The sequence below is a fragment of the Petromyzon marinus genome, chromosome 27 (genome assembly GCF_048934315.1).
Source record: "Petromyzon marinus isolate PM22_M1 ecotype Great Lakes invasive population chromosome 27, UKy_Petmar_22M1.pri1.0, whole genome shotgun sequence".
NCBI lineage: Eukaryota > Metazoa > Chordata > Hyperoartia > Petromyzontiformes > Petromyzontidae > Petromyzon > Petromyzon marinus.
Genome location: NC_133693.1, coordinates 384,245 through 412,216, shown reverse-complemented (window position 1 = coordinate 412,216; position 27,972 = coordinate 384,245). Strand labels below are relative to the sequence as shown.

Sequence of the window (27,972 nt, the reverse complement as noted above, 5' to 3'; positions counted from 1 at the left end):
CCACAATTATTACGTCATGATTAGGCTTGTTTACCCAGAAAGGCCTCACTCAAAATACTCTTTGTCAGGAGGGTCATGCCAAGGTGGGGGTGATGTGGCTATGTGTGATTTGAATTAAGTAATTTTCAGGTATTTTTTAGCATTGAGATCGTTGGCCAATACCAGTTACATTGTGTGGTGTTTTAGCTATGGGGGAAAATGGAAAATCCGGAGGAAATGCATATACAGTACAGGGGTACAGAATATAAATTCCACACAGAAAGGCACCCGAGTCTGGAATCGAACCCCCCAGGTCCTTACGCCGCTTGCTGACCCATTAAAATTACGAGACGACAACAAGAGCAGCATTGATGTGATTGTTCTGGTGGGAAAGCCGGTTAAGAAAGACGGGTTCACAGAGTCGCAGCACTTTGATTTTCCCTGAAGCTTCTGGGCCACAACCCCAAAGCGCATCTGCATGGACCATGACAACAGCAGTCGCAAACAACTGATGATGATGATGATGATGCACATATGGTGTACGACTGTGGTCATGCAGAACAGAACAGAACCATGGCATGTACAACGAGTAAATTCCTGATTCACTAATATGAAGGTGGAGGCATCACAGCAATGCACTCCGCTACTCCTGACACAATTGGCTCAACCACCTTAATTAAAAATGATAGCGTTCGCTTTACGTCAACATCAGCAATATGAAGCATGGTTGCTCCAGAAAGTCGATGGAGAGTCAATATAGAGAGTCGCTGTAGAGACCCCCATGATCGTCAATATATAGAGTGGAAGTGTGTCAATATAGGTGATTGGGTCAATCAAGAGAGTCTGTGTCGGGGATTGACATCGAGTCAATAAAGAGATGCTCTTTATAGAGTCGCTGTAGAGAGTCCAAAGAGAAACGAGTCAATGCAGAGAGTTGACGGGCCTCTTACTTGGTGGAAGACTTGACGTGTGTGCATCTGGGGAGTCCTGATGAGGAGGGCTCTGTGCAGATTCCCATGGGAGAGAGTCCCTGGGTCTCCCTGTGCATGCCAGCTCTCCGCTGCATCCCTGTGGTTGTCTTCTCCTGTCGTCCACTGTCGCCGGACGAGCGCGGATCCAGGGGACTTGACCGTCGACTCGGCCGTGAGCCCCTCGCGTTGCAACTCAGCGGCCATTCCCGCTCTTCTGTTCGCACTTTTCCCGCGTGGAATTGGTAGTCCCGCAGTCCAGAATGTTTTTTTCGACGATTGAGGTCGCTGTGGACGTTGGCAGGAGAGGCTTAGCCGGTATATTGTTATCGTGCGCATGACGGTTTAGCCTCCGGGGACATTTCGCGTGTGCGAGGTGAATGCCGGTTCCCAATGACGCATCGCGCTCGCGCACGACCCGTGCAATCCCCGCTCGCGTGCGGAGTGTCTCGGTGTGACGTTACTCGTGGTTTCACCGTTGACCTGTTGCACTGCTCGCCTGCACGCGAGTGGTTACAGCGCAGGTCTTGGGAGGAGGCCGCGTGGCTCAGAGGTCAGAGACGCTGAGCCAGCACAGCTGAGCCCTGGGTTTGAGTCCCAGCACCCGCTGTGATTTAATCGGGTTCTCAAGTGGAGTGCGATTATGGTCTCAGCCCGGTCTCCAATGACTGCTTAAAATAAACTTCACGTTATAATTTGGTGCTGCTCTTAATTTGTTTAAAATTCCAGCTCTGACAATGAAAATGATCCCTTTGACCATGGTGAAACAAACATTGCTCTCACATGGCAGGGCAGATGGGAAAGTGTTATCTCCTGTTGTGTGGACCAGGGGACACTCAGTGGTAACCCTGTGATATTCACTTCCGTGGGCCATTCTCCAATATGAAGGGGTGCACTCTTCTACAAGATATACAAATAGATACTTTGTGTCATTGCATGATACTGATAGCACAATCTGCATGACATTGGGCTAAAATGACAATTTTGTTTAAAGTTTTGTCGGTGGGTTTGTTGATGTGCACGTACTTGTCCGTTCTATATTTTGTGACTTTCGCGTTCGTCTGTTTGCGCCACCCGCTGCTCCCTTACGCTATCGCAGAGTTTCCTGGATGGGCAGTCGGCGCCCTGGCAAGTGGCGAAGAAGGACGAGAACCGTGGCAGGAACCGCTACGGAAACATCATCGCCTGTGCGTGCCGCTCGCCGCTACACCGTCACCGCCGGATCGGCGGCTTTTCATTAAAACATTTCAGCGAGCCGATCGGCAATCTCTCAAACACTAAATAAGGGGCCATTGCCTGGAACATTAGCTTATTATTAGGAGTGGAACGACGCATTGATTCTTCATTTAATATCCATCCTGAAGCTCATGATACATGCATCCAATCGCATGTGTGAGAACCAGTGTTTTTCCATTCGTATTTGTCATCGTCGTCATTGTTGTGTATGTAATGGTTACACGTTGTTGTCTATGTAATGATTACACGTTGTTGTCTGTGTAATGGTTACACATCATCCACACGGCCACAAGAGGTGCCACCATGCACCACCAGAAAACAAATGGAATCATTTTTAGAATAGAACCGCACCCCTGAAGTTTTAATCCAGTGTTTGTCATTGTTGCCTGTGGTGAAACACTCTCAGCTTAATTTAATTTGCTGTGCATGTTTCTGTTTGTGTCTATGTGTGAGCTATCAGGAGCGGTAGTGTAGCAGTTAACACGCTGCTTATCAGTCTGTTAAGGCTATATGGGGGATCTTTGTCTTTGTGTGTGAGCTGTAGGGTAGCGGTTAGTGCGTGTGAGCTGTAGGATAGCGGTTAGCGCACTACGCTATGAATCCGGCGACCCGAACTTAATTCCCGCACACGGCCAACACCAGTGACTATTATCCGAACCGGTCCTGGGCATCCCCTCGGCCGACTCGGTCCCACACGAGTACCTGGTGTGGTGTTTAAACATCGCCACTGGGGAGACAAAGGTGGCGGCCGGGCGTGGTACTGGCCACCCACACCGCCGTCGTGTGCTGTGCCCGCCTTCGTAGGTGCTCGCTAACAGCACCTTCCCCAGCAGCCGATGTGGCTCACGAGGAGGAGCCATTGGTTTTTGCGTTCTCCTGGAGCGAGCGGGACCAGCCAGCCACGCAGCGCCGCACACAGCGGTGGTCGGCGCCCGCCCTCCGGGTGCTCCGCTAACGGGAGACGTTTGTCTTTGCGCGTGTGGATGCGATGCCAGACGACCACTCCAGGGTCGTGCTCGAGCCTCTGGAGGGGAAACCCGAGTCCGACTACATTAACGGCAACTACGTAGACGTGAGTACCCCCGGCGGACGAAGCGCAACGCGCTGGCCCGACCGTCGCTCATGCAGGACGACGGCTGTGCGCGTAATAAAAATAATTTTATTAATGCTATAAAAACGCTGCTCCATGATTTAGCAAAAGTCCATGGCGCTATCGATTTTATTCTGCGCCCGTCTCTAGCTGGAGCTCGACACCTCCATCTATAAGTCTCTCCCCGCGGGGTTATTTTTGTTCTGGGCGTGGGGAAGGCGATGCGGCGGCTGCGCCGGATCCCGCCGCCGCCTCGTGACCTGACGCTCGTCAGAGCCGAGTGGCCTCTGCCTCCCGTCTGCAGACCCCTCCCCATCCCTCTCCCCATCCCCCTCCCCCCATCACCGCTCCGGTGCAGCCACCACTCGCTTCCAGCCGACCAGTTCGCCCCGCTTGCTGCTCCATCCCAGATGTAGCAACAAGGCCCACGCGCCTGAAGAACAACTTTTTAATCCGCGATGACTACCTGCCGTGATATGAGTCACAAATACGGACGCTGACGAATGAGGTAAAACCAAAGCTCAAAGTGCGAAAACAGCGTGTGCTCTCTCAGGATTACACCGAGACATACGTAGAGCAGCATGTGGATTATAAAACATGCGCAGGTCAACCGCGGAATCTTTGATCGTTACTAAAAGCAAAGGGGGTTGGACAGATGCGTCACTAGAGGGGATGATGCCCGAAGGGCGATAATAACGACAGAGTGGCAGCCAAGATGGGAATGCGCCCAAGAGTCCATCCACTGCTGAGGTGCAGCGATGATGAGTTGGGCTCATGCGCAGGTTCTGGTTGGATTGTTACATCGCAGGACTGTGACGGATGGTGGCGACTTAGGAAGGCCTTCATCCAGCAGTAGATTGATCATGATTGATGATGATTAATGAGAGATCCAGATTGTCAAGTGAGCTGGCATCTGTCAGTCAGTGTCTGCGATTTAACCAGGAGAGGAGATTACCCCACTGAGACCCACGGACATAATTGCGTCTATTTCAAGGGCAACCTGGGTTGCATCGAACCATTTCAAATATGTAGGCATTCCAAAAAAAATATTTTTTTATTTAACTTGATACTAAATAAAACAATAATTAAGATAAACTAGATTATTAAGGATAAACAAAGAAAGTGAATGGCACTATTAAAAATTAAAAGAAAATCATGTAGGCAGCTACGGAAGGTCCCGAGGTTAACGGCACTTTTGTGTGCCAGCGTACGCAGACACCCATGCACACACCCTCACGCACGCACCCACATGCACATGCACACCCACACGCGCACCCACACACGCACACCCACACGCACACACGCGCACCCACACGCGCACCCACACGCACAACCCACACGCACATCCGCACGCACACCCGTACGCGCACCCACACGCGCACCCACACACAACCCACACGCACACCCACATGCACACGCACACCCACACGCGCACCCACACGCGCATTCACACGCACAACCCACATCCACACGCACATCCACACGCACACCCACACCCGCACGCACACCCACACGCACACCCACACGCTTATGCACCATATCGGGAAGTCATCAAAGCGCCACATAAAAGGGATGGGCGAGACGAGCGCCGTCAGAACGGAGCCGAAAGGTGCAGCTCGGAGAGTTGTGGAAACAAGCGCTGGAGGCTGAGCGCTTGTGAGTGAGTGACAAAGGGGGGGAGCGAGGGGGGGGGAGACGGAGTGACTCTGCACCTGACAGCTGGGCCTCTTTGAGTGCCGAGTGAAGGGCTGTAGTCTGGCAAACAGCATCTCCGCGACCCTATTATCCTCTTCATGAGCAACGCGGCCGGGAAGTTCAATAATCGCGCCTCTTCTCGTGAAATTGGAGCCCATTGTGAGCGCGAGTGCTTTTGACGAGCGGAGTGGATCGCCAGCGATCCCAGCGACCCGGGTTTCACTCCCGACCGCAGTGCGCAATGTTAGCGCCAGCTGCCTTCTGACTCTGGCCTCGGCCACTTGCATTGAATAGAGCCATATTCAATGCAAGCGGCCTATTTAATGCAAGTGGCCGAGGCCACAATAACACGTAATGAGTTTGTGTACCACTGCCGCTCGTAGATCAACTCAGCCTCAAATGAGAAGATGATGTAATGGTGCGATGAGCATCAGTACAGGAGAAGCAAAAACGTGCAGGACACACCACCCCATCTCGTGTGCAATGCCACTCTTCATAGGGGCTTGCCTACAGTTTGCGCTTGTTGACCGTATATGCCGCTAACCGTGTCGTGTATGTTGTGCATTGTGTGTGTGTGCGCGTGTGCGTTGTGTGTGTGTTGAATTTCAGGGCTATCAGAAGCAGAGGCAATACATCGCCACGCAAGGTGAGGCACGGTGGTGGTGTGCGATGTGCCTGACCGTCATGCAACGCACGCTCAGCGAAACGCCCGCGGTGGTTTTTCAACACCAACGTTCACACCGCGCGTGGCCGCCCACAGGAATTCCAGCGCCACTGCGTTTCGCCAAGTTCCTCACTGCCGCCGCATCTATTGAACCCTCGCCACCGGCAGAGATGGGCAAGCGTCTAGATGGCGTGTAATTCAAACATGTAATTCATAAGGTTTCTCGGCAGAATATAACATCGCGGGATCGTGAGAGGTTGTGGTGGCTCCGCTATCCAGCAGTGGATTCGCTGATTATGATGATGGTTATGTTGGTGACGATCTAAGTTAGCCACCCCAAAGTAATTTACATTTTGTATCTAAATCACACAACACGCAGTTAATTTGTGTCTATGTTACTTTGCTCCAGAAATGTGTAATATGAATTTGTTTTGTTCATTTCTGCACCTACAGCTAGCCACTGGCAAGAGCGGTCTCGTGGCACCTAAATCTCGCGTGGCCTTTGTCTCGTGGCACCTAAGTCTCTCTAAGTCTCGTGGCACCTACGTCTCTCTAAGCATCGTGTGACTCAAGTCTCGGATGACCAAATTCCCTCTCCTTGGGCAATGCTGCACTCTGAGCCACTCCCAAGGCAGATTTCCCACACAGACAGTGTATGGTTGTCTTAGACCTGAAGACTCGGGTTGTATAGCACTTTTTATGGGTTTTTATTTATTTAATTTTATTCTCACTTTAATGAAATTTCTGTAAAGTCTGTCAATGCTTTTCAATTTTTTATCATTCTTCAACAAAATTGAGTTCTGCTTCATCTCGGTGCCAGACACAGACGGTGTTGCGTCCGAGACCACGGCGCAAGTTTGTGTCTGGAAATGTCTTCCATCCAAAATGATGACCTTTTTCTTCCCACTATTCGAGGAAAAGTGTTGTTGTTGTGAAAATAGCTGCTTTGTTTGTGGCATTCTCTGAAAACGGGTGCAACTTATTGTTTTTTCCCACACGAGGCAGCTGTTTTTTTGCTGCAGAATTTGCCGAGAATGACTGTGTGTCTTTGTTAAGTAGACGAGGCTTCATTATCTCATTTTCCATGAGGGCCCTCTAGGAATGTTTTCTGCCGAGGTCCAACGGTGCCTACGCAAAACAGGAAGACTGAAGAAGATGATCGGCTAAAGTCCGCCTTCCTGGCATTGTTTGTTCAAACAAAAGCCTTGCCGGCTGACGTCAGAAAACGGCCTTTTAAATCCGGCGTGGGGAGCTGCTCCGTCTCCCAAGGCCTCCCGTTTCCGCCCGCGGCCACTCACATTCATTTGCGAGGCTCTCTTTGTGTACGCTTATGGGCAGTTGCACATTTTCATTTTTGGAATTCCACACCCTTTTATTTCCATCCCTCTCTTTAGCGATACTGTATCTCTTTCTCCCTCTAATGCACAGTTTTTTTTGACGTTTCGCAAGACGATATTCCACGTATTTTTTATTTTGCTCGGGGCGTTTGTGCAAACACGTGAGAGCGCGCATGGAGACACTCGCTGCATTTTGCTGTCTGAGCCGCGAGATCCGTTTGTGCGAGAGCTAGGGGAGGCACAGATGCGCGAGCGTTGTGATTTATGATGCCTAAACAGAGCCGCAACACGTCCCATTTGCGTGGGACAGCGGTGGCCCTGAGCGTCGCCACCCCTCGCCGCTTTTCCCTTCCTCGAATTTTTGTTCAATCCATGGTTCTGCGAGCGTGGCCGTGAATTGCAATGACGGTGAGGAGAGGTCGCGTGCTGCTCGTGTGGCACTGTTTTTTCTTCACTTGAAGTTTTCCCATAACTCTCGTATGATTGGCAGCTCTGAAAATTGAGCCTGCTACGCGTCTGGATTGTGGATTTAATTAATGAAATGGATTAAAAACAAATGAATAAATAATGACCTTGGTGCAAACTGCAGTTAATTGGATTTGTTTTTATTAATTATATAACATTTACTTATTACTTTTGAGAAGGGTTGAAGCTGAAAGAAGACTGCCGACGATGGCTCTGGGGCCTGGGAAGCGTCACCCTTGCCCTCCGCTGCGCTGCCAACCGAGACGACGCCTCTTTTGTGCCGTTGACGACTTCTGTTAAATTCGTTCCGATGTCTCCATTATCAGAGCCCGCTGATTTTCAAATAGTGTTTTTTTGGCTGATGAAATGTGATGGAAGCTGGCGGGATGTATTGATTTATGTTGGGCACATTCTCCCTCCTCTGACGCTCCTCCGGTCAATGGGAGCTTTCATTAGACGCACGATAAAGACGGCCATCGCTCCCGCGCGGCTGATGAAAACCTGCGAAGCGTCAAGTCCATCAACCTTCCCCGCAGCCGATTACCCTTTAAAGCGCGCGGCAATCAAACCCATTATGATTAAACACCGCGGCTCACGGCCAAAAATGTCAACTCGTCGCCTCGGCGTAAAACCGCACGGTTCAAAACATGTTTTTTTCCCTCTGTCGGCGCCCCTCGTTTCATCTCCTAACCGTGACGGCGGTACGCAGCTCTGGCACACGCCTCACCCTTGCCACTGCCACGTGCGCCCCGCGTGCGCCCCGCGTGCGCCCCGCGTGCGCCCCGCGTGTGTCCCGCGTGTGTCCTGCGTGCGCCCCGCGTGTGTCCCGCGTGTGTCCTGCGTGCGTCTGCGTGCGTCCGCGTGTCTGGGAGTGACTCGAATGTGTGCACCACAAAGGGAGTGAAATGGCCTTTAAGGAGCCACTACCTATAACACGTGAAATAAATAAACGTGCGGGCATGTCTCATGAGCAACACGTAAATAAAAAAATCGCATCTGTCACCCTAAAATCCTTTACAGGTAATATGTTGTGTCCGGGATCCATGACAGTGTAATTATAATTATTCTGTGAAATTAACAGAGATCTTCTGCTGCTCAAACGAGCATTGAGGCGGTGTTCACCTCCCATTTACAACCTTGGGCCAGTGGTGGGAATTGCACATTTCCATGGCGGGGGTGAGTCCACCCATAGAATAACTACTTTGAAATCCCGATAAACTGGTATGTATTTTATCGACCTGACAGGACGATTAGCCGTGTCAACTCCCAATCAGGATTTGAACTCGTAACTTTCAGATTGCGAGCCACTCGCTCTACTACTAGGCTATTTAATTTATGCATATTATTAACTGAATTCAATTTGCGACGTATAAATGTGTATTTTTGGAAATTGAATGTTTATTGCTTCAGCTGTATGAATCGATATATCACAGGTTAAGTACATATCTTTTCGGTTTAAGTGCATTTATTTCCATAACCCGTTATTGATATTTATTGACTAAAAGGTTAGGGTGCTTTTTAACTCAGTCGAGTGTGGAGCAGAGCTCACAGTTTAGATTACCATGGTGACGTTGCCGTGAACTTCACGCATTGATTCCTCCAGACACTGATGATTTCACGTATGTTTGTATGTATGTGGAACTTCTTTCACACCCTACGTAGCCAACTGTGCTGATCGCTGCAGATTTTGCTTGTTCCCCTGCACTCCTCCGCTTTGGAATCCTCTGCCGTTGTCTCTTTTGCAAAGCTGTTATAATCACATTGCTAATTGTGCTGGGCCACTTGGCATTTCAGGCATTTGGGTCTGTGCTCGGCAACCGCGATAAAAATAACCTGCAAAAAAATCGACGGCCTCTCCACGTGCGCATCTGCGACAATACACCGCTATAAACGGCGGTACGGAAGCACTGACCGACGCCCGTTGCTCCCCGGTCTGGCGCGACCCTCGCTGGTGTTAACCGGTCTCACTGGGGCCGATTTACCCGGCATCATGACGGCATGCGGTAAAAACCGATGGCTTTTTCTGAACCCCCCCGCCCCGTAATCGTCGACTCGTCTCGCCGCCTCCGCCAGGCCCCCTGCAGGAGACGGCAGTGGACTTTTGGAGGATGGTGTGGCAGGAGAAGTCGTCCAGCATCGTCATGGTCACGAATCTCGTGGAGGTTGGCAGGGTGAGCGCTCGCACTGTGCCCGGTTGCACGCTTCTCTCATTGTCACCATCAGCCATGATCCATCCACCGCAAGACGAAGGCCTCGCTAAGCAAGCCGTCTGCTTCTCTTGCCATCTCGTGATGCACCGATCTATAGTATGGGCTGATGTCATCCCTCCACCTCCGTGCTTGACGTCTCCACGGGCAAGTTCCCCAACTCCCTCGCCCCCCTATGCCGTGCGTGAGCACATTTGTTGTGCTCACCGCCTTGTGGCTTGTGTATCCCATGTGGCCCGCCCCCCCGCCATGCCGCGGAGCAGGTGAAGTGTTTCAAGTACTGGCCGGACGACACGCAGCAGCTCGGGGACATCGCCGTGACGCTGCTGCACACGGAGCTGCTCGCGGAGTACGTCATCCGTACGTTCTCCGTCAAGCGGGTGAGACGCTCGCACGCCAGCCATGGCGGCGGTGCCAAGAGTCGGCCGTTAGCGGATTTCTGCCGCTGCAGCCTGTTGGGATGGCTATATTTCCCGCTCCCGTTGAGTGAAACGACAACGTGGCTACACGGCCAGCTCCTTTGAGCTGGTGGCTTAGGCAAGGCTGAGAGAGCATTGAACATGCAATGCGGTGGTCACACGACGTGCACGCAGGGCACGATCGGCGTTGTCACCTACCCGTTATTTGCGAGCGCGCCCTGGCGCATTGGCAAATCTGATTGCAGGCTGCACGCATTCTCCTTCTGCTGGTGTTGTGATGGGGTTCTCATCGTTTAGTGTTGGATCTGGATCTGCCACCTCCCGTGTTCTATCCATTGTTTGATGAATTGTTACAAGTCGAGGGTCACGACTCCTTTCAATAATTGATTAAATGTTTCTCATTTGTGCCATTTCATTTGTATTCTGTCTCGTATGTTCTTTCAGTTATTCTGTCTTGTTTGTGCCATTATCCTGAAGGTTACATTTGCATATAATTTACATACATTTTAAGAACAATATATTGACATTGAAGAGGCATTTTAGTAAACATGACAATTTATTAATTATAAGTGATTTAAATGAGTATTCGACACTAGGTACATGATTGTCCACATGTCTGTGTGTGTACCTGTGTCAGTGGAGAGTGGTAGTGTAGAGGTTAGCGCGCTGCGGCTACGAACCCGGCGTGCCGAGTTCGATTCCTGCTCACGGCCAACACTAGTGAGGATTACCTCAAACCGGTCCTGGGCCTCCCTTAGGCCGACTCAGCCTCAAATGAGTACCTAGTGCGATGTGTAACCATTGCCACTAGGGAGACAAAGGCGGCCGGGCGTGGTGCTGGCCACCCACCCCCTCGTGTGCCGTTCCGGCTTTCATAGGTACTCGCGAACAGCACTGGCCCCAACAGTCTGGTAAAGGTTATACGGGGGACATCACCGTCACTGAGTGGCGAACGGCAGCTGTTGCTACGAGTGTGTTGTGTATGTATGTACGTACATATTACACGTGTTGTGAGTGTGTATGAGGGTCTCTGCACTCGCATCAGTGGGTGTTTTTCTCTGTTCTGCCTGCGCGCGCTCTCGCTCTCTCGCACAACTGATTTACACGTGGTCTCCCTTGAACAGGAGATGTTTGTTGTCGCAATGGGCTCTCACCTGGCCATAAACAACGGCCACCCCGTCGATTAATCAATACGTCGTTACGTGCGTCATAATGATGATAACGATAGCCTCCTTCACGCGGCCAGAACAGTCTGGCCGCGCGTTCCGGAGAGACCTTCTCTCGCAGAGGCGACACCCAGACAACCGAATCGCATCCCCGAGCCGCACGTAAGAGCCGCGACGTTCATCGTCAGCCCGCGGTCGATCCGCCACTGTGTGAAGGCTGCCACCGCTGCCGGTGCCTCTACACAATGTGGGTGCTGTCCACATGGCATCAAGCAATGGGGGGGGGGGGTGGGGGGCCGTGGTGACCTCCCCAAGCGTGGGAATGCGTCGCGAGTCTCAAGGCTAATAAACTCAGAGACCGGTAAACTCACCCTCGCCTAACGTAGTAGGAATGGCGTCGGCCATGAATATATCAGCGTGTTCACAATGCCCAAAGCGCCACACACTTTAAATATTCGGATATATAATCATATATATAAAAAGTTACATATATATGGAAGACCTTTATTTAGAGCAGGTGAGAGCTGATGTATAATTAAGCTATTACAAATATAAAATGTGCTGTATTACATTTTGATATATAGCACAGGTGTAAAATCAATGGAAAAGTGAAAAATGACAGCTTGAATATTTAATGCTCACGTGTGCAGCGCGTGTGTGTATGTGTGTGTATGTGTGTGTATGGGTGTGAGGCGAGGTAATGTAGCGGGTTAGCGCACTACGCTATGAACCTGGCAACCCGGGTTCGATTCCCGCTCACGGCCACTAACACCGGTGACGATTATTTGAACCGGTCCTGGGCCTCCCCTAGGTCGACTCAGCCTCAAATGAGTACCTGGTGCACTGTGTAAACATCGTCACTGGGGAGACAAAGGCGGCCGGGTGTGGGGCTGGCCACCTACCCCCTCGTGTGCCGTACCGGCCTTCATAGGTGCTCGGTAATAGCATGTGCCCCAAAAGTCTGTTAAGGCTATACCGGGGATCTTTGTTTTTTTGTGTGGGTGTGTGCATGTGTGCGTGTTGTGGTGGGCCTGGTCCAGGCTACACTGCCCCTCCCCAACCCCGAGCACCACGCTAGCCTTAATGGGTACTCGCTAACAGCATTGATCCCAACAGTTTGCCCAGTGTAAGTAGAGGATGATCTTAGGTAATTGGTTCTGGCATCCCATGCTCTTCATAGTGGCAGTCGTTTGGGATTCACTTTCAACGCGCTCCACACGCGACAACCACCGTACAGCACTTGATGCCACCAAACAGTGCAATTTACAGCATGGAGCAACGTGCAATCATCCATCACCTAAGAGAGGCTTTCTATTCCAAAGAGAGCCATTCAGTCACGGGAGAGTGCGAGTCCATGATATGTTTCTCTATGTGAGTCTATGGGTTTGTATATAAGTCTATGGTTACCTATGTGAGTCTGAGTGTCTATGTGAATCTTTGGATCTCCGTGTAAATCTGTGGATCTCTGTGTGATTCCGTGCATGTCTGGGTGCCGTCTCCATGTGTGCACAGAAGGGCTACTTTGACGCGCTCGAGGTGCGGCAGTTCCACTTCACGGGTTGGCCTGACCACGGCGTGCCGGCGTTCGCCACGGGCCTGCTGTCCTTTGTGCGACGCGTCAAGGCCTCCAACCCCCCCGAGGCCGGCCCCATCATCACACACTGCAGGTGCGGTGTGGCCCATGGGCAGCCACGGTCCCACTCTGCCCAGGTCCCAGTGCCGCCCCATGTATCAGCACGGCCACATTTTATTTTCAGATCGAGAGATTCTGGCAACTCTTTGGTTGGAGGCGAGTGTTGGTGATTTGCGTAGAGATTTGTGAAACTAACTCCCGAACCTGTGAATATATTATTTAATCCTTTGTCCTTCCATCCTCCTTTCAGAATGGATTTTTGCTCCATGCATCCCTCTAGTAGTTGAGCGAAATCAATTAAAATAAGTTCCAGCCATTCCCAATCCACTGTTGGATGAAGGCCTCCTAAAGCCATGTCGGTCATGTTTTTTTGTTTACATTCTTCACCGTTCCAGTTAGTGTGGGTTGGTAACTGAGCATAACAGCGTTGGGTGTCATGCATGTGCGTTGCATGTGCTGTCCCCCCAACTCCTTGCCCTGTGGGGATAGTGCGGGTGCGGGCCGCACAGGCTGCTACGTGGTCATCGACGTCATGCTGGAGATGGCCGGGCGCGAGGGCGTCATCGACGTCTACAACTGCGTCCGCGAGCTGCGGCTGCAGCGCGTCAACATGGTGCAGACCGAGGTGACGCGCGCCGCTCCTCCTCGTCGTCATACCAGATCGCCACTCACCCTGCTCCTCCAGATTCTCACTCATCTCAGATCCTCGCTCACACACTCCAATTTCCCCACTTAACCCACATCTCCATGTCTCTACAACCCTGCCCCTTAGATCTATACTTATCACAGAACCCGACTCACTCCATATCTCCATTTCCACAGAACCTTGCTGTTTTTGAATCCCAATAACCTCCCCACATCTTCACTCTATCAGATTTGGGATCTTCTGCATCTCAAATTCCCCAGAAAGTCTTGCTCCTTTTGATTCTCACTTGTTCCAAATATCCACTCTGACTTCTTCCCTGAGATGCACACTCACTCCTGGCTCGCTACCCCCCCTCTCCCTGCAGGGTCGCACTGATCCCTGGTTCCCACTCGTGGCTACCCTCCAACCTGCTCAATCCCTCACTCACTCACGATAAGACTATGTAACATAATTTTTGTTCCTGGGTAGTAAGTGTTATTTCATAAATTCCTTATGCTTAAAAAGTATAGAAAATAGCTATTATTCCTTACAAACTTTGCTTTTGTAACCAGGACAGTGATATTTTGAAATGTACTTATTTTCAATGAGAAAACGGGCGAATTTGTGTCTTTTCGTTCACATAAAGTCAGAAAAAACACATTAATCAAAATTAACATGTATTTATACTAAAGTAATACAAAAACGACTACAAAAGATTTAGAAGTGAGTCGTTTTTCAAGATTTACGATTATACTGTAAATCACTTTCACGAATCAGCCCCCAAATGTAGTCTCCCATCATGTTCTCGTTATACTGTCCTTGGTAGCGGCGTTCAAAGTCCAGTATATCCTGGTGGAAGTGCTCGCCTTTCTCCTCCGAGTACGCTCCCATGTTCTCCTTGCATTTATCAAGATGAGCATAAAGGATATGGACTTTGAGGGACATAGTTCTTCACTAGAGTCTCAACCAGCTCCACATAATCTTTGACCTTTTGATTGCCCATGAAGCCATGAACCACTGCGACAAAGCTGTCCCAAGCCGCTTTCTCCCTACTAGTAAGCTTCTTGTGGAATTAATTGCACTCCAGGATCGTCTTTATCTGTGGTCCGACGAAGACACTGGCTTTAACCTTTGCCTCAGAAAGCTTAGGGAAGAAGTCTTGAAGGTACTTGAAGGCTGCTGGCTCCTTATCTACAGCTCTGATAAATTGTTTCATAAGGCCCAATTTGATGTGCAGTGGTGGGATCAGCACCTTCCGGGGGTCCACCAGTGGCTCCTACTTGACGTTGTTCCTCCCCACAGAGAACTCGGTCCGCTGTGGCCAGTCCCGCCTGTGGTAGTGCGCCTTGGTGTCCCTGCTGTCCCAAAGGCAAAGATAACAGGGAAACTTGGTAAAACCGCCTTGGAGACCAATCAGGAATGCCACTATTTTGAAGTCTCCGATGACCTCCCAAACGTACTCATCATACTTCAAGGCGTCCAGCAAGATCTTGATGCTGTTGTAATCCTCTTTGAGGTGCACTGAGTGAGCCAGGGGAAGAGACGGGTACTTGTCACCATTATGGAGCAGCACGACTTTGAGGCTCCTGGATGAGCTGTCAATGAAAAGGCGCCAATCACACTGGTTACAGGCGATTCCGATTGCCTTGAACAGACTGGCCACATTGTGGTAAAAGCAGAGCCCATCTTGACAGGTGAAGAAGCTGCAAAATGGTTGGTGACGCTTCTTCTGATCTGCGACTTGCACTCTTTCATCCAACAAGTTCCACTGCTTGAGCATATACATCAAAAGCTCGGCATTGGACTTGGTGAGACCAAGATCTCTGATCAAGTCGTTGAGGTCTTTTTGGTTGGGGTAGTATGGGTTTCTCTCTGCAGCTCCACCTCTGAAATTGTCATCTGGATCTAAAACGTCTTCCTCACTCTCTGACTTGCTGCTCTCTTCTAAAGACGGCTGCTCTCTCTCCGGAGGAGTGGGTACGGGGAGCTCATGGCAGTGTGGCACCAGGGCGATGGATGAAGGAAGGTCCGGATACGTGATAGCAGGTGCATTATTGCCAGTCCGATGTTTGGAAGGGTCCACCATGCAGAAGTAGCAGTTTCTTGAGTGGTCAGTGGGTTCCTGCCAAATTCTTGGGATATGCGAACTTCATGGCTCTCTTTTCCCCTCTGTACCATCCTACATAAATACATTTATTTCACCCATGACTAATGTGTAAGAGATTCTCGCAACATTTTTCATATATGATATATTTGTTCAATTATATTGAAAATTGTAAAACGTTTTAAAATGAAAAACTTTTACAATTTAAAAATGTTAACAAATTTTATAACATAAAATTCTGAGCAACAATTGTCCATCTTATCTTCCAGAGTTTTTTTGCATTGCTCGCAGGTGCAATGAGGTGCCCAGGGTTTGTCTTGATCCCTGACAGGCATGCATAAATATGCCTTGTAGGCCTCGCACATCTTAGCAGGTGATTCCACATAGTAATTTTTCTCTCTTGTCTTGCTAAATTGGCCGCAGACATCGCAAAATGCATCTGCCGGATGCTTGCAGCCTCTTAATGCCATTTCAGAAAAATGCAGATATGTATCCACTTAGGCAGCTGGAACTAAACTGAACTGGGGGGCTTAAGGCCCCTATATTTGTACTACTATTTATATTACTGGAAAGTTCTAGAATGTTCTATACGTTACTCCAAGTTTACTGAGCAATGAATCTATCTGGAATGTTCTGTAAAATAGGTACATTTCTAAATATCACTGTCCTGGTCACAAAAGCAACGTTTGTGGGTAATAATAGCCATTTTCTGTACTTTTGAAGCATAAGCAATTAGGAAATAACACTTACTACCCAGGAACAAAATTTTTTTGTTACACAGTGTTTGTTATCAGCTCATCCTCGTTTCTTTGCTCATTAATCTCTTCAAGTAACTCACTCGCACACACACCCCACTCGACCTAACCAAATCTGCCCTGACTCTCGCACACACGCACGCACAAAGACAAAGAGTCTTCCTAGGAGAGGCCAGGACCGGTTCAGATGTTTGTCACTGATGTTTGCCCTGCGCAGGAATTGATCTCTGCTCGCCGGGTTCGTCGAGTAGTACACCAATTACTCTACTGCTGCTCCACACTACATCTACTCATGCATTCACACACAGAGACAAAGGTTCCCCATATAGCCTTGCCAGACTGTTGGGGCAAGTGTTGTTAGCGAGCACCTATGAAGGCCGGCACGACACCCGAGAAGGTGGGTGGGCAGCTCCACGCCCGGCCGCGTTTGTCTCCCGAGTAGTGATGTTTACACACCATGCCAGGTAAGCAGTTGAGTACCTGGCGTGGTGTCCTGGGCCCTCCCCTATGTCGACTCGGTCTCAAATTCACACACACTCTCTGTGGGTTGACAGAATTCTCATGTGTGTGTTTTTGTCTTATTTTGTACGTTTGCACTGTGAGCCACAAACAGAGCGGCCGGTGCATTCATCATAAACAACTCGGTTTGTTGTCACAACTATTTTCTTAAAAATAAAGAGGAGAGGATTGCGTTGGCGAGCGAGCGAGGGGGGAACATCGCAGGAGGTGAGGGCGGAGGGCTGAGGGGGTGGGGAGATTGTATCAGCATTAAAGAGAGAGAGGACAGAAGGGAGAGGGAGGTGACACCAGGAGAGGAGACGAGTGTGTGATTCGGGGAGAGCGAGCAGGGAGGGAGGCCGAGTGATGAGGCCATGCAAGAGGCTGCTGCCTCCCCGCGTCGCGATGCACGAGTCGCGCTTAATTATGACGACGGCGGCGCAGAGCGTGGATGCTGCCGAGCCCACGCGCAGCAGCTGCTGCTGATGGAATTAATTAGTTAATTAAAAGAACGACATCGTGGCTAAGCGGCGCGTATCGTCGCCGCTCCGGTGCCGCGCCCCGCAGAGAGCGAGCGGCCCACCCGGGCGTGTGCGTCGGCCGTCCCAGCTGCCAGATCGGCTTCCTGTTTGTGTTGTTGTAGTCGAGAAGAAGCCGGCCGTGCGACTCTGTCTCAAGAGGCTCACAGTGGCCTGGTCAGAGACACCAAGGTCGTGAGCTTGAATCTGGGTGGCTACCCGTGCTTCTCACGAGTGTGGCGAGTTGGTGGTCGAAGCCAAGTTACAATAACCGCACAAAAAGACATGTAATTAGATGTGTTGCTTCATCTGTCCCAGCGCAAGTAAAATACACAATTGTCATATCGGATGACTGCCATGCGGTTCGCCACTCGTTATAGAAAGTTAGTTAATCAATACAAGAGGTGAGAGCTCTTGCGAGAACATGGTCTGGGTCTCTGGGATCAATCCCTCCACGGATACCTGGAAGCTCTGCTGGCTGCGGGAATCCCACAGTGACTTCCTCGCTCGCACCGTGCCACCGCGCCGCTACCCTCGACGTCATGGAGATGGTGGAGAAAATCAAACGAGAAAATAATCATCATGGGACCTCCTTTGCCAGTACCAAAATATGAGAATAGGTTTTCCCCTTTTATCTGGCAACAAAACAGGTGTTAAGATGTTAAAACACCAAACTGAAACCTTTCACAAGGAATCATGTCTGCACTAACCACAATACTTGTGGTCATAATGCAAACAAAAAACATACTCTGATAATATATGCATTGTCTTTGAAACTGATTGGTCCACACCAGAGACAGCTTTTTTTTAGCCTAGTCTCAATACGGTGTTAGACCAGAGGAGAAAATAATTGTTTACCTTTCAGCGCTTGTTTTCGATGCACGTGTGCCTTTTGTGGAGATTAAAAAAACCGAGGCAGAGCGGTGCTTTTGAGAGTTTTAACATAACAGTAAATTGGTTTGAGCCTTTGGAGAAATGTTGACGTGGGACATAACAACTTTATCGATAGTTTTTTTTCTGATGGTAAAACCGGAGAAGGTAGCAGCCCCGTGGCGTCTCTTAAGAGGTGGCTTCTTTCATCTCGCACCGGCCTCAGCCATCCCCGCGAAGCCACCCATCTGCTCACTCCGATCCCACGCCTCATTTGCCGCCGCGTAATTGAACAGGAAATGCTAATTGCTCGGGTAATGAATGTCAGACGGCGAGCGCACGGAGGCAGGGAGGACGAGCGAGCAGTGCTTGGGGGCGCGCGCTCGGATCGGGCTTGCATCGCTTCCTGGGAGTAAATGCAATTCAAGTTTTTTTTTACGTGACAAATTTACTAAAATAATGAGTTTTTAAAAAGTCCCACACTCATTACACGTGACTAACGGCCGTATGCTGCCTGCGGGAATCGGAGGCACCGTGGCGTGACTCCACATATCTTCGCCAACGCCCGCGCAAAAAATTGGAGGGGAAAAGGAGGCAGTAAAAATGACATGAGAGCGCTTTCCACACAAAGCACCCCTTGCACCGTCGCGTGTGGATAAAAGTGGCCGAATAGAAGTGACTTGCACGATTTGCTCTTGCGAGGGCCGCTGTCTAAAATAATCTCATCTTACACCGCTCGCTGTGAATATTCAAATGAAATTTGTATTCGTCTATTTGTTTGACACCTTCAGCACAATTAACTGGAGGTTTCGTGAGTTGTCTGCCATGCAGCAGAGCCACTCGTGCCACCGCGTGGGTTGTCGCCGTTGTGCTGCGTAGCTCTCCGACGCATCTGCAATTTGTACCGCATGGCGTTCGGTACGACGTCCGACGTTTCGCTGTATGTCCTTAGAGCTTCTTCAATTCAGTTATATTCCTGAATAAGCTGGCAGCGAAACGTCGGGCATCGTGCTGAAAAACACTCGGCGAAACGCAACGGAGAAAAGCTTACTTTATTTCTCCGCAATGAAAAAAAATCACTCGTGACAGCTGCTGCAACCGCGCCGCTGCGATTTGCATTAAAGAAGAGCATTCATCGCTGCATTTGCACGGCTCGTGGAGAGAAACGTCCGCTCCCAAAGCCCCTGTACCAGGTGCGGTGGATGCTGGAGTTAATTGCGAGACGAATGGCGGATTAGCGCGACGGGGGGCGAGGGGCCCACCACGTGCCGACCGCAGCTGGTGCCCGTCGACCTCAGGGGGACCCCCGGGCAGTTCTCGGCACTCACGACAGGCACCCACGAACTTTTAAATTGACTTTGATCCCCCGAAGAAAAGTAATTAATTAAAGGAGTCAAGAACTTCGAGCCTCTTCCGCCGAGTTTGTATTTGTTCCCATGATAAACGCGGCTGTTTGATAAAGAAAACAAAGCACGAACGATTTGACTCTCCGGGACATTAAATTGGCACGGCTCCGTGGTGACGGCCGCCAGGTTCACTTAGCACGCTGGCACGCGAGCAGTGAAGAATTTACCCTCGGCCACCCAGGGAGCGGCTCCTGGTTTACAAAGCAAAATTAAATCCTGTCTCTCCTATAGGAGGCTGGCCGGGTGGCTCAGAGGTCAGAAGTCTGGGGTCAGATCTGGGTTTCGGCCACATGTGCTAAAGGTGGGCGGATGGCTTCAGGCTGGTCTCCAGTGACCACACACACACACACCACCTGTCATGTGAAATTACGTCGTTCACTAAATCTGGCTTAATTCCAGCTCTGAGAATTACATTGTATGGTTTTATGGCCATGCAGCGAATATATTTACAGCAGGGCATGTGGAATAGTGTGATGGCCCTATAGTGTAGATAAGTGGTTGTGTGAGGGAATCTCAGAAGCAGGTCCAAGATACCTGCCTCTCTCTGTGGCTGTGGCTACTAGTCCCACGCCAGCTAATCCAGCCTACCGACTACCCCGGAAATATTCCGTGATAAATTAATCCCTGGTCGACCGTACGGTGCTCCTGTATGGGGGGTGGAGGGCCACGGGAGTCGGTGGGTGCACCACCAGAGAGTGCGTCATTGTTTGTGCGAGCGTGACGCGTGCTATGACTGCCGGGCCGGGGAGCAGTGGTGCAGCGGCTTACGTGATACGCTACGATCACAGAAACTCGAAGTAAAATTTTAGGTCATGCTGAAAGCCTGCCCTGAGCCTTTTCAAGATCGACTCTGCTTAAAATTGGGTGGTCGTTGGTGGTTTACTAGAGCCAGAATTGCCACTTGTAGTTTGCTCCGCAGTCTTTTATTTTGCTTTTTATCACTTCCAAATAGGCACTCTCTAGCAATGATTCACTGCCCTGGGGATTTGATTATTATGGTACAATTCGTATATTTCTCATTTTCATCGTCTCATTTGTTTTATCCATCACTTATGTGAGTGTCTGAATCGATCTTAATTGATTAATGAATCATCACTCGTCTGTTATGTAGTTTCGCAGCGAGCTAGCACCTATATCTAGCAGCGAGGGTTCTTGCTGCTAAACATCAGACACCGTATGCCCAAACCGGTCCTGAATTTGCCCTTGTTGACCCACAGCTGTGGAAATGACGCGCTCCATAACTTGCACACGATGCTTGTGGTGGGAACATAGCTGTGTGCACTCTACTTTCCATCATCCGATCGTTCCACGGTGAAGCCTTGTGACTTCCGCACGTCACGGCGCAGCCCTTTACGTCTCCGCAAAATCTTGGCCGCGTTGCCAGCCAACGTGAGCGCGGCTCTCTCCGCCTGTCTCCACCTTCCCCGGGTGCCCGGCTAATGAGGCTAAACCCAGTTTCCGCTCGACCATCAATAACCACGCTCGCTCGCCGCCTCGCGCGTGCCGCTCGTCGGGCTCCTCCGTGGCATTTGCGCTGCCTTAGATTGGCTCCCAGAGCCCGAGGCGTTCGTGCTGAATCCTCAAAGACATTAACCGCAGCTGCCTAATGCTCAGGCTGTGTCCGCAAGCGCTCGGCCGTAAAAACAAAACAACAAAAAAACGCCTCGTGGACAACCGAGCCGCCTCCATTACGTGGCGAGTTTTTTTATATGCACAATTATTAATTAATTTATTATCACAGTCACAAACATGGATTTGCGCCAGACTTATTATAAACGCAGCGTAGAGTGGCTGCGAGCATTCTACCACTGCACATTTCAAACAAGTTCGAGGCATCTCAGACGATGGTCCGGTGGTCGAGACTAACGATGGAGCAGCAGCCAAAGGAGGAGAGTAATCCACCTTGCATGTGCTCGATGGATTGTGTCATAGCAGGCCCGTTATGGATGGGGATTGCCTGGGGAGGCCTTCATCCAGTAGTGGATCATGGCTGGCGATGATAAAAGTGACTTCAGACCAACATTCTCTCCTCTACCACTTAGATCTCCTTTCTGCAGCTACATGAGATTATTATTATTATTATGCAGTTTCACACACTTGTGATTAAGCACTTTTGATGCAAGGGTGGGTGGATCACATGCAGTTGTATCAAACTCTCAAGCCAGCCGGACTACGTGGTGGCCGGGAGATGGCAGTACACCAAGGGGGACTGTGACCCCATCTGTGTGTGGACCTTTCAGAGTTATCCTTTCCGATGCTCGAGTTTGCTCTGAGTATACTCCGGCCTCCTTCCACATGCACAACAATCCTGCATGAACTTGGAATGCAATTGGACAAACGCTGGGCTGAGAGGTGGCCAGAAGATCACAGCAGCGCCACGTATTAGTGAATATATCTGTGTGGAGTTTTGAGTGTTATTCCCTCTTGAGCATGGGGTTTATCCGGGCATTCTGCTTTCTTTTCACATGCCAACTTGTCCAACCGTGACAATGCAAGGCCCTCCTGTTAAAGCTCATTGACCCTTTCCTGAATAACTACTATGTATGCAAGCTTGATTTGAAGCTTTCGTGTCTGCAGAAATCCATACTCTCTGGTTCTTTCGGTAAAGTTACGTAGATAGAAATCATAAAATAACACGACGTTTCAGTCGCAACACAAGCGTCCGTCATCAGGTGAGAAAGAATGATCTGCTGTTGTGGCTTTATAGAGGCACGGGAGGGGGGAAGGGGTTTTGGACTACATGGTGACAGACGCTTGTGTTGCCATCGAAACGTTGTGTTCTTTTATTATTTTTTCTATCTACGTGACTTTACCAAAATAACCAGAGAGTACTGTGTATGCCACTGTTATTAAAGTATGACGTTATTATATGACTGCGTATGACATTATTAAATATTGCAAACAAGTTATTTTGCACAATGGATAAATCTTCCACGTGCGACGCAGTTCTCCTGATCTCAGTCCCGACACACTCGCGTTGTTGAAGCCGTGGGCGTTTAATATTCCGCGCCATTGATTTATTTTATTCCTTTTGTTTTCATTTGAGTCCGCTTGCTTCCACCGTTGTTTATAGGCCTGGCCGCGAGCGGCATGGCGCTCTCCTCCCCTGCGTCCATTACTATCTTTATGGCCCCCGTTTTTGTTTTCATCTTTATGGCCTGGACGCCCTCTGACCTTACCCTGCGCCTCTCAGGTGAGCGCCGATTTATGGGGAAGCATGGCCCAGGAGTTCCCTAACCCCAACCTTGTGCTTCCTGTGCCCCCCATGATCAGAGTCGGATTAAGTTTTAGGGGACCCAGGGCTGCTATAGTTTTTTTTGGGGGGGGCGCACTATTTTTTAAATTTATTTTTGTATTGCTTTTAGTTTGTTGTCCTTCCGCACCTCCGATTAGCACAGTTGACTACGTATGGTGCGAAAGAAGCTCAACATACATACATACAACATACATACAACATAATACATATATCCTACATACTACATATGTACGATTTCTTCCCTTCACTGTTTGACCACCACCCATGCCCACTGCCTATCAGTTCTGGTTTTTAAATGTGATGTACGAACTATTAAGCTGAATAAAAGTTAAAATAGCCAAAGTTATTAATTCTGCACGTGACCAGTAGTAATACACACAGTGATGCTGCTATAGCTGTAGTAATTACTCGGATGTGTCATAGTGCTACAGGATTGAGTTTGAACCATTCAAAAGCGGTCTATATATTTTTGGAGGCCATCAATATCCGATCCCCTAGCCTGCAGCCCCATGAATCCAAGCCTGCCCATGGTACAGAGTTCGAGTTTTGCCAATCTTCACTTCATTACAGACTCACAATTTCACATCTTCCTCATTCCAATATGAGCAGGAATACCTTCTGAAACAAGGAGTAAAATTAATGCATATGGATTTGGTAATGTTTTCCAATGCGTGTTTGTTCTTGGTGGTATTCAATTAGCGAGATGATGTTTGGTACCATTGGAGCTGCACAACGAGATCATTTAACATGGCGTGCTCTTTGTGACTCCGTGCGATGACATTATGTCTAATGATGTCGTGGAATGTGACGTCATTGCATTAGCCAAGAAGTATTATTCATTCTCACTCGTGTTTTATGGCCTGGAGTTTGGGAAACCCTTTGATCAAGTTGGCCAGTTTTCTGTAGAGTAAGTCCTTCATAGCGGCACGACTTAAAATTTAACCTTAGTTCATATCGGATGATCTTTCTGAGCATTATCATGACCCTCTGCTAGACAATGAACTGAGGTAAAGCATTGACACTTGGAATTGGAAAGCGTTCAAACAATCCTGAGGCTGTCGCGGCTGTGCCTTTAATGGAACCGACACGTGTGCCGCCTCCCTCCCCACACCCCCGCCCCGGTACTTGCGCCATCACCACGGCAACAGGAGCAGTACGTCTTCATCCACGACGTGCTGCTCGAGGCCTGCCTGTGCGGCGACACGGCCATCCCCGCCGCCAATTTCCGCTCGGCCTACCTGGAGCTGACTCGCCTCGACCCGCAGACGCACTCCACCCCGCTCAAGGAGGAGTTCATGGTGGGCACCGCTCGCTCGCTCGCTCGCCCGGCGCGGCCACCTCTGTCTCGCGCCGTCGTCCTTCTGAGGACCGGCAGTGTGTGGCACCCCTCCCCACCTCTCTCCGGTCTCCCCTGGCCTCGCCACGTTGTTACTCTGCCTTGGATCCAGCTCGGTATTAGCCGCTGTGTGGCTACGGCAGATTTGGCACCATGTGAGTGCGTGCTCCGGTCCTGTGTGTGACACTGTGGAGATCGGCAGTAGTGTTGGTCCATTGGGTCCCCTGAGCAGAAACAATTTTTGGGGGCTGCCATTTTAATTCATCACATTCTTGTGAGATGACCAGAGATATAGGCAAGAGATAGAGATGTAGTAAGAGTGAAGATATGTAATCAAGAGATAGAGATGTAGTAAGAGTGAAGATATGTAATTAAGAGATAGAGATGTAGTAAGAGTGAAGATATGTAATCAAGAGATAGAGATGTAGTAAGAGTGAAGATATGTAATCAAGAGATAGAGATGTTGTGACGTGAGCGAACAGAGATCCAGACAATGGTTAGTGGTCAGAGAGATTAATCAACTTGTGACGTTCATTAGGATTTCATATTTGATGCACGTAAGTTTTTCATGAATCTGGGGCCCCTATGAAGCCGTGAACTTTTGCTAACCCTGACCCCACCTAACCCTGACCTTGCTCCACTTCCACCCTGACCCTTTCTGCCCCCCACCCCCGACTCCCCAACGTCGGTGCCCTCCTCCCCCAGACGCTGAACACCGTGACGCCGGCACTGCGAGCCGAGGACTGCAGCATCGCCCTGCTGCCCCGGAACAGCAGCAAGAACCGCGTAAAGGAGGCGCTGCCCCCGGACCGCTGCTTGCCCTTCCTGCTCACGCTCGAGGGCGACAGCAGCAACTACATCAACGCCGCACTGCTCGACGTGAGCCCTCCACACCGTCCACCCGCTCGCTCTCTCAGCGGCTCTATCATTTGCTCACTCACTCACTTACCACCTCGCTGACTCACTAACCCATTCACTTACTCGCTTGCTAGTTTTCTCATCCTCTCGCTCGCTCACCCAATTGCTAACTCACTAACCCACCCACTTGCTCACTCACTCACATACTCCATTACATGCTAACTCACTCATCCTCTTACTTGCTCGCTTGCCCACTCACCTACCTGCTCACTAATTATTCACTATCCCAGTCACATGGTCACTGAGCTACTCAGTTTCTAAGTCACTTAATCGCATACCACTTACTCGCTCGCTCACTCATTTGCTCCCAGACTCAATCAATAATTCACTCACTTGGGTAATCACTCGCTCAGATGGTCACCCATCTGTATGCCAACTTCGCCAAACTTGCGACGCGTGAACCAAGAACCACTTCTCACAGGCATCACCGTTAAGTGATGTAATCTGCATCTCATTATTACAACAATATTATTTATCCACAGCTGCCATGTGGCAGCTGATGAGAGATGCCCTTGATGAGTTGGTACGACCGTGAAGCTAATTCAGCCTCTTCTGATTGCTTGTAACTTAAATTTTGATTTAAAGCTTTCGTGACTGCAGTAATTCATATTCTTAGTTCTTTCGGTAAAGTCACGTTGAAGGGAAACAACAAAATAATAAAATATATATAACAATAAAAAGTCTCACGACGTTTCGACCATAACACAAACGGTCGTCTTCAGGTGTGTCGGTTTGCATACATTTATTTATTTTTAAAACGGTGTATTTATTTATAAAAAAACGTTAGCGCCACGCGCAGCGATTTGGCAGTTTATTTAGGACTAGTCCATCTATATTCTGAAAAGAGGAGGGGGGAGACGAATTTTTTTTTATATGTATGCTGTCTGAAAGCCACTGTAAGCGTGAACAATCAATTAAGACCTGAAATGGTTTATCAAATCTTTCCAATGATTGCTAAGATAGAATCCATCTTCTCGGTTGAAATTGTCTCTGTGCTTGTATATGTGGATAGCCTCATGAACGAATCTCTCATGGTAGCCAGATGGCTTACAAAGAACCTCTGTCTTGGAAAAGTCAATGTCATGTGAGCCTACTGAATTATAACAATGATCTGCCACGGCCGAGGTGTTGGTCCTACCATGTTTAAGGTCTGCTTTGTGTTCACGAATGCGGTCCGAGACATGGCGTTTGGTTTCTCCAATGTAACTACTACCACAGAGGCAACTTAGTTTGTAGACACCAGGGTATTGTATGTCCGGAATCACATCTTTTACAGACGGAACCAGATCACGGATTTTATGTAATGTGTTGAAACGGACCTGGATCTTGTGTTTATTCAAGATTTTGGAGATCTTTTTTGTGATCCCCGCAATGTAGGGTAAAGTGATGGTTTTGAAAGGCTCCTCAAGAGGGTCCTTCTTCATGGTTTGAGTGATAGCTTTGCGGATTGTATAGTCGGAGTAACCATTAGCCTTAAGAGCTTGGTGTACGTGCTTGAGTTCACTGCCTATGTGTTCCTGGTCAGATATGCATTGGGCTCTATGATACAGAGTCTTGATGAGATAATTCTTCTGTGATGGATGGTGGTGGGAATCCGGTTTCAGATAAGCATCCGTATGGGTAGCTTTCCTGTAGACAGAGTGGCTCATTGAACCATCAGGTCTCTTTTTAATTAGGACATCCAAAAAAGGTAGCTTGCCATCTATTTCGACTTCCATGGTAAATCTGATGGCTGGGTGTATGGAATTGATGTGGTCGAAGAATTGGAGTTGATAGTAGAGACGATGGGACGAAGGGGTGTATCTACTTTATGTATTTTTGGTAAGCCGTATAATCTTGGTGGCCTGGCAGCAGAAGGTTTCAACGAAAACTGTTCAGATTGATCAATTAATGCGGTTGAATCAGAAATTATTTTGTTGGTTTGTGTGACGAGGCTGTTGGTGGGATCTCTTTTTATTTTTGTATAACTACCATCGTCGAGTAATTCTTTAATTTTGTTGTTGTATTCTATTTTATCCATGATGACAGTAGCATTGCCCTTGTCAGCTGAGAAGACTACAATATCATCCCTCTTTTTTAATTTATATAATTCAAAACGCTCATCTTTGCTGAGGTTGCTAGCTGGCATCTTAGCGTTTTTGAGGGTTGCAGCGATTTCAGATCTTTTGTCATCTGGCCACATGGCCGGCCTGCTCTAGACCAATTCTTCGACCACATCAATTCCATACACCCAGCCATCAGATTTACCATGGAAGTCGAAATAGATGGCAAGATACCTTTTTTGGATGTCCTAATTAAAAAGAGACCTGATGGTTCAATGAGCCACTCTGTCTACAGGAAAGCTACCCATACGGATGCTTATCTGAAACCGGATTCCCACCACCATCCATCACAGAAGAATTATCTCATCAAGACTCTGTATCATAGAGCCCAATGCATATCTGAACAGGAACACATAGGCAGTGAACTCAAGCACGTACACCAAGCTCTTAAGGCTAATGGTTACTCCGACTATACAATCCGCAAAGCTATCACTCAAACCATGAAGAAGGACCCTCTTGAGGAGCCTTTCAAAACCATCACTTTACCCTACATTGTGGGGATCACAAAAAAGATCTCCAAAATCTTGAATAAACACAAGATCCAGGTCCGTTTCAACACATTACATAAAATCCGTGATCTGGTTCCGTCTGTAAAAGATGTGATTCCGGACATACAATACCCTGGTGTCTACAAACTAAGTTGCCTCTGTGGTAGTAGTTACATTGGAGAAACCAAACGCCATGTCTCGGACCGCATTCGTGAACACAAAGCAGACCTTAAACAT

The 27,972-nt window shown here is 49.2% G+C and overlaps 1 protein-coding gene across 3 annotated transcripts in view; it reads left to right on the top strand.

Moving 5' to 3' along the window:
- LOC116946687 (receptor-type tyrosine-protein phosphatase kappa-like) overlaps window positions 1-27,972 on the top strand; it is a 181,240-nt gene that overhangs the window by 134,812 nt on the left and 18,456 nt on the right. For all 3 annotated transcript variants that reach the window (XM_032961896.2, XM_032961899.2, XM_032961900.2), the window contains 9 exons: window positions 2,047-2,134; window positions 3,179-3,255; window positions 5,578-5,614; window positions 9,508-9,605; window positions 9,905-10,021; window positions 12,739-12,893; window positions 13,349-13,484; window positions 24,040-24,189; window positions 24,933-25,106. In XM_032961896.2, coding sequence (XP_032817787.2) covers window positions 2,047-2,134; window positions 3,179-3,255; window positions 5,578-5,614; window positions 9,508-9,605; window positions 9,905-10,021; window positions 12,739-12,893; window positions 13,349-13,484; window positions 24,040-24,189; window positions 24,933-25,106 — 1,032 coding nt within the window. The remainder of the gene's footprint in view (window positions 1-2,046; window positions 2,135-3,178; window positions 3,256-5,577; window positions 5,615-9,507; window positions 9,606-9,904; window positions 10,022-12,738; window positions 12,894-13,348; window positions 13,485-24,039; window positions 24,190-24,932; window positions 25,107-27,972) is intronic.